Source organism: Necator americanus, chromosome IV, assembly GCF_031761385.1.
Source record: "Necator americanus strain Aroian chromosome IV, whole genome shotgun sequence".
Taxonomy (NCBI): domain Eukaryota; kingdom Metazoa; phylum Nematoda; class Chromadorea; order Rhabditida; family Ancylostomatidae; genus Necator; species Necator americanus.
In genome coordinates this window covers 37,401,854-37,409,149 of record NC_087374.1, presented here as the reverse complement: position 1 = coordinate 37,409,149, position 7,296 = coordinate 37,401,854, and the positions used below count along the sequence as shown (strand labels likewise).

Sequence of the window (7,296 nt, the reverse complement as noted above, 5' to 3'; positions counted from 1 at the left end):
TCTATTTCAACCGCTTTCTTCACCGCGTCGCATCGAACGCAGCCGCTTACACAACTGCACAGTGCTTCATGTCGTTCTGACCCTACTATACGTGCAGGAAGTTTTTTTTTTTATCAAACACTGATGTCCAGTGATGTTTTATAAACAGTACTAATTAATACGAAAATGATGTAATTAAGATCAAAGTAATAAATGAAAAGTATGAAGGATGGAGCCGATATCATTGTCTTTAATTATACTTATGGATGTAATCTGAGTAAGAAAAGGCACTTAATGTCCTACCCTTGCATATTGCAGCTTCCTGTAGAAAATAGTGCGCCAAAACGCCTGAAGCCGTATCTTCCGGGCCGTTTTTTACGGCAATTAGGAAGAAATGGACGGAATCACCCCCCTCTCCCTAGTCTCCCATCCCGTATACGAATACTCCACCTGAAATCTGCACCACCTCAGATTCGTAGAGTGATGCCTTTAAGATCGGATTTAGCCAACTCCCTCGCAACATCTTGAGACTTCAATTTCTCATTTAAAATGATCTTGTTCGAATGTACTTTACTACCTCTGTTATTACCAGAAGGCAGGGAGTCTTTTCTGGAAAAGTATGGAAGTCATATCTGGGAGTTATCACGGCAATTAAGTCAAAATTACTCATATTTGGCCTTTTCGATTGACTTGGAATAATATTGACGTAAGCTGTGCAATTTAAGCATACTCTGCGTTTTCTATTCCAGGTATTATATGCTTAACTTTCTAGGGGCAGAAAACAATAGAGTTGGTTTGATTTCATAGATTTCAATACAAATTCTACCGATTGTGTTCTCATTGTGTTTCAGAGACTGTATGGTCAACCTATACTGCTACAACTAATTCGCTTCCGCACTATTTATCGGTGAAAAGAATTTCCACGAAGTGCTCAGTACTACATCATAAGAATGTCGCAATCCCTTAGCGTCGACGCATTGTTCCGTCTTCGAAGAAGATTCCGCCATCGAGAGCGCAGTACTTCGGACAGATACCACGTTCGCCAGGTGTTCCCGGTGCTCCAGGCATTCCTGGTGCTCCAGGATTTCCAGGAGGACCAGGTAGTCCAGGTGGTCCGGGAGGTCCTTTTGGTCCAGGAATTCCTAAAGTCAAAGTGTCAGTCAACATTTTCGTTGGAAATGTAGATACGACAAGCGATTAACGATAATCTCTTACCCGCTCCTCTTGCTGCACCACCCATGCCATCGGGTCCTTTCGGACCAGGTGGTCCAGGCGGTCCTGGAGGGCCTGGTGGACTAGCTTCTCTTGCTCCTACTGCCGACTCTCCGGGTGCTCCTGGAGCGCCGGGAGCGCCTGGATTTCCAGGTGGACCTGGTGGTCCCTTCGGCCCAGGAGGACCTGGTGCACCAGCTCCTCGTCCAGCGCCAGCCATACCCGGTTGCCCTGGAGGTCCAGGAGGACCCGGAGGGCCTGCTTGTCCGGGCGGTCCGCCAGCACATGGTGGGCACGGTGGAGGTGCAACCGGTACACAGGGTTTTTGAGGTGGACGACCGGGTGCACCTGGCATTCCCGGTGCGCCCGGAGTACCGGGTCGGCCAGGCTTTCCTGGTGCTCCTGCTGGTCCTGCTGGTCCCGGCGCACAGCAATCGTCGCACATTCCTGCTTGTCTAGTAGTTCTGTTAGAGGAGGGGATGCTTTTCACGTGGGTCACCTCGCCCCAGATACTCTTAGCAGATCCCTGTAAAGAAAGAAGTGAGGATCAAAAATACGATTGTTTGTTTTAATCTTATTACCTTGCAATAGTGAATTTCTGTTCTCATGGATCTTTTCACATGGTGGATGTAGTTGTACACCATGGGCAGAGTAATGCAGATGGAGACTACTGCTATCACCGAAAAGGTGACAGCAGAGTAGGCGACAAAACGATATGCAGCCAGACGATGCTTGTCAGCTGCCTCCATTTTGCGAGGTGCTGATACCTCCCGTACTCGGCTTATATATGCTTGTACGATTACAATACCGCCCCCTTTCTTTTGTTACATTCAACTTTGTGGGGAAAAATTTTGTCGACGGTCAAAATTTTTGTGGAGAGATTATTCATCAATTATTTTTCGCAATTCCGTGAAAAAAGTGTGTCACAATTTGCAGTTCTGCAGCCTCTCAGCACATTATCACAAAAGTACACTTATTCTTATCAAATTTAAACCTTTTCTATTCCTATTTACGAAACAATTCCTTGAATCTTGACTTCTCTCATTGATATGGTCTCTACATTATTTTCAAAAAGTTCATCTTATTGGAACTAGTGTAATTTTAACATGATTAATGTTACAAAACGAGCAAAAATACTGGAACCTGTGATTTGCAGTGGAACATTCTCGATCGGTGTTTATATGGCCTTTTATTTTCTAAGATGATCGAAAAATTCAAATGTTCAATGATTTGTTCTAGAACTTACTTAGTTGTTGACGATAGGTTGGTTTGGTTTTGAGGTTATACTACAATTTTAATTTCTACTTAGATAGAAACTATTTAGATAGTCTTGAATGAAAGCTGATAGTTATGTTTGGTCTGAAAAAGTTTTTTTTTCTCGTTCTAAGACCTTAAAATAATACAATTTTTATTTTTTGGTCCCGTTTAAGACAGTAGTAAAGAAGAATAGGAATTCATTAACGCTTAACTACTTGTAATTGGATTATCCAGAAAAACATTAAGTTTTAGGCGTGGATTTAGATTTATTTTAGCATTCAACAGTTTCTCCTTCTAATGTGATTTCCATAGGAACAATTGTTAGTTTTTGTTTAGTGAAAACTATTAGTAGTAGAAGAAGAATGACCTCATTTCCTCAGCAATACTTTGAGGTAAAGTTGACGTTGGCCTCGAATTACGAGTTCAGCCCATACCGCTATTGCGGTACAATTCTGTCTAATTCCTTTGAATTTTTAATTTAATTAATTGATAATAACTTTTAATTTTTAATTAAATTTCAAAATCGTTGTTCACACTCTTTTCAGAATTCTTACAGTTATGAAGCCGTGCTGAATCCGTGGTGAATCCGTGGTTGAGCGGCCGATTTTGTTTCTAGGGGTTCCGATGGTGTATGCGGTGGTAATAATCAACCACTCTTTAAAAATAGGATGCATCAAAAAGTAACCTCTAAATTAAACGGGTGGTGTGTCCTCTTATTCGCTAGACTGGTATTCGTTACTGAAAAAGTGATCGTCTCTAAAATCATCGAAACGGAATCGTTTCCACAATTTTTCTTTATTTATTCTCATGGATAATTTACTTAAGCACTTAACGGCACGTACGGAAGTATTCAAATGATCAGCGTAAAAAAAAATTGACGGCGATTGTCGGATACTTTAGGGATCACGTAACACATCAAATTCAAATTCGACATCAATTTAAATTTTTGCCATCCATACTGATTCACTTTTTTTGTGTGGTAGTTAGAGCAATTATTTTACCTTGAAAATTTCCTGCAGTTTAAACCAGTTTCTCTAGGTAATTTTCTTTGCATCCGCGCAGCGAATTTCTCCGTAAAAATCACATTGAGCTATTCATGTAGATATCTCATTCTGATGTGAAGTTCGGCAAAATATTATATGAAGCATTTTTTTCCAAAAAATTCTTGTAATTCTAGAGATCATTTTCATGAATTCAAGTGAGCCATAAAATAATAAAACATTTGACTGGAGAAGAAATCTCTAAAAAGGACTTGAAACGTTCATTTTAGGCAAAAAAGTGAGTTGTTCAAGTCAAAACTAAGTTATTATTATATTATTCATTATTTATTATTTATCTATTATTCTTAAGTTATTATCACTTTATTTCATTATTTATTATTTTATTATTTATTTGAGCGAAAAGTAAGTTATTCGTTATTTAATTATATTTGTACTAAGTACTATCAAATAACGGTAAAGGATCAGCGCGTACTTTCTTTCCAGAGACGATGGGACTGTATCACAGTTTCCACGAAGATTGGCTACAAACGTACACGGTAGTTTGAAACCATCCTAGGCCAGTAACGTTTTTTTTTATACCACCGGGATGTTGATAAATGGGTACCAGACCTGCCTGGAAAAATAAAAACACTGACTTCATAAATCGGCTTGCCTCTGCAATTGCAATTGCATAGGCTAAACATGCCGTCATAAACCTCAAACGGGTCTGAGTTGAAGAGAATGAGCTCCTGGATCCAAAGGAAATTGAGTAACACCAGAAACTCTTCGTTTATTGTTTGTTCATTTCTTTTCTAAATTCATAGCGCATGGAAATAGCACAGAAATACAGATAGAAATTATTTCTTGGAGGGGTGTCCTATAAAACATTCTGGAAAGAGTCTTGGTAGATAAATTCAAAATCGAAGCTGGAAATTTTAGATCTCGGCAGAGATAGTCACCTTCCAAAATATTCCATCGTATTAAAAGTTTTCAAATACTGTCGCTAATTAGGAATCCAGAAAAATTCATGTGCTGGTGAATCAATTTTCTGATCAGAATATTTGATTTTGACCACTGGTTCCCATATTGACGACTGAGTCATTATTTTGAACTGTATCACATAGGCTCAAGGGAAATGTTGAAACTTTTTAAAGATGGTAGAGGAGGGGAGGGGCGGTTCTGTTTAGCTGAAAAATAAAAATTGAAAATAACAAACAAATCAAATTTCTTTAAGGATCTTCCGTTCATTGGCGTCCTCGCTCATTACATTACCTAGGAATTTAGCATAGTATCTAGGTGAAGATCAATTTTTCGAACATATCTTTCATTTCTTTTTAAATCTTTCTTCTCGAAAAAAAGTTGCGGAAATCAGTCGATGAAAAAAACACGATTTTTCCCGAATGCCTCTAACAAATTAGATGCTAACGAATTTAGGATTTCTTCACCATTAAAACAATTGTTACAAATGTTTTGGGATCGATTCAGGATGATAGTGTTGACAAGGAATCTCTCTATTCTTCTCGCATGTGCAATTTTTCTCGGTCGGCATAACTGTTGTCCTTGAGATGCCACCTTGACGCATAAGTAAGTAAAATTTGAAGGCCAATCATTGCATGCACAGATGGGTGCTTTTTTCTTGAGAAGAAAAAACAGAACTATTTGATTGGCTCATGAATAAATCGACTGAAACGGTTCCATTAATGTGCATTCTCACCTTGAAACCGGGGGGAAAAGTGTCATTCCTACGTATCACAACGAGAATGCTCCATCAAAAGTGCACGTTTTGAAGAATTCCACCGCCGCACTGCGAAGTCATATGTTTTTTTTCTCGATCGTTTAGCGATTTCCGTATAAATTAGGAATTTACATGACCAGTTCCATACCATTTTATGTGTAGAGAAAAAAAAAACTTCCTGTGCAAATGCAAACAAGGCCGCCCTAGCAAAAACTGGTTTAGAATGCAAGAGAAATTTCAACTGAAAGCATTCTTTTCCAGAAAAGAGGATCTTTAGGGGGCCGGGATTAGAGTAAATTTTGAACGTTCCCATATGGGGAGGAGAAGCAGGAATCGGAACAGTCCAGAGATTAGAATCCAATCACAACGAGGATTCTTTGGATTTTGACGGGTTACAAGATGGTTAACGGATAAAATTCATATTCGCCCGGCAACTATTTCCTCTATCACTTTTTCTTCTTTTAACTAATGCAGTTAAGTACTTGTTAATCGTTTAACTGCATTAGTGAGTAGAAAAAACTACTGCGGAAAAATTCTGTTCTAGTGACTTTAGAAAAAATGATTTTGTAGGAGAATACCTAACTGAAAGCACTCAACACATTTAATTCAACAGTCATTTTTTTTGTTCTCAATTTTCCAACAAATTTCAAATATTATCCGAGTTTGGAGCGGTTGTAGCACAGTCAGTAGGAGGTCATTTCATACATAAAACCACTACCCTAAAAATCAACTAATCCTTTTTTTCAAATTATGATTTCTTTAGACTATAGGTGTGGCGCAATCGGTAAGAGGTCCGGCTATGACTGCACGATCGATCGGAGGTTCGAATCCGCCCCAGTGCTCACCAAGTCTATCATCTCTCCGGCGTCGATAAATTGGTACCAGACTCATCTGGGAGGATAAAAGAACTGATTTGACCCGTCGGCTAGCCACAGCAAGTTATTGTATAGGCCAGTTACATGTTTGTGAACCTCAAACGATTCTGAATTGAAGTGAACGTGGGGGCGCGTCCCAAGCGGATTGATTAACGCCAGGCATTTCTTCATTCTTCATTCCTTATCCAGGAGAACGGTGAAGAGACTGCAGTAGATTTCACAACGAATGCCTCCGAATCATTTCGTATCCGATGGATGTCCGCTATGGATACACAAACATGCCACGCTCCAATCGTTCAAGGAGTCACAGACAACCATCACAGAAGCTCTCGTGGCAACAGAGACGGAGAGCACTGCAGAGTTACAAGAGAACGTGAAAAGAAGAAACATATAGAGTTGAGTTGAGAGTTATCGAAGTTATATAATAGATACGGTAGGCTCGTAGTGCAGATAGAAAATGAGCCTGTACACGAAGTTTAGAAAGCTGTTTACTTAGAACTACATGACAATATGTTATTAAATAAAATATTAACATTAAATAAAATATATTAAATACATTGCATATTAAATCGTGTGGTGGTCCAGTAAGAAAGAAGAGGAACTAAAATCGCCTCCATATTATCCGCAAAGAGTTTAGAAATCTATCCGAACAAACACTTTCCTTTTAAGAGGTCAGAGATACAGAAGGTCTCTCGCTTAAACACCTCTTTTTCATCCGTAGTTTTTTTTTTATCTTTTATCACTTCCATTTGTTCCTACTCTTTCGAGGTTACCACAACAATTCGTAAATTTCACACGGAGGCAACTTAAGCTACAAAAAAAACATGGAATCTACGAGAAATCGATTATCGTCATCCGATACTTCTGAAGGCAGGAAAGTTCCCTGTTTTCATTTTTTTTTAAATTTACCTGTATGAAATTTGAAGCCAGAAAAGAAAAAGAAGCCTAAAATGCAGATAGTTCTATTATTTCACGCAGGATTTTGCCAGCTTCTGGTGTGGTTACAAAATATGATCACACATTACATAATAATATTTCTCCTCAGGGTTTCCATTTGGAGAAAATTCCGATCGATATGCCTGATTTTCAATATCTCAAAAAAGTTTGTTATTAATGGAGATCAAAATCCTTTTCAACGCATCGTATGATCGGTTAGGTAAGGTTACTTATATGGGCAGGACGGTATAGGGTAGGTAAAAAAAAAAGTAATAAAACGACAGTGGATTTCCTCAGGATACCCTCTATTGCTAATTACACA

The 7,296-nt window shown here is 38.9% G+C and overlaps 1 protein-coding gene across 1 annotated transcript; it reads right to left on the bottom strand.

Moving 5' to 3' along the window:
- Window positions 1-942: 942 nt before the first annotated feature.
- On the bottom strand, window positions 943-1,940 carry RB195_003901 (uncharacterized protein; the record flags this gene model as incomplete). The annotated part of the gene is made up of 3 exons (XM_064201769.1): window positions 943-1,121; window positions 1,195-1,717; window positions 1,773-1,940. The coding sequence occupies 3 exons, from the start codon at window positions 1,938-1,940 to the stop codon at window positions 943-945; spliced, it is 870 nt and encodes a 289-aa protein (XP_064057650.1).
- Window positions 1,941-7,296: the final 5,356 nt, after the last annotated feature.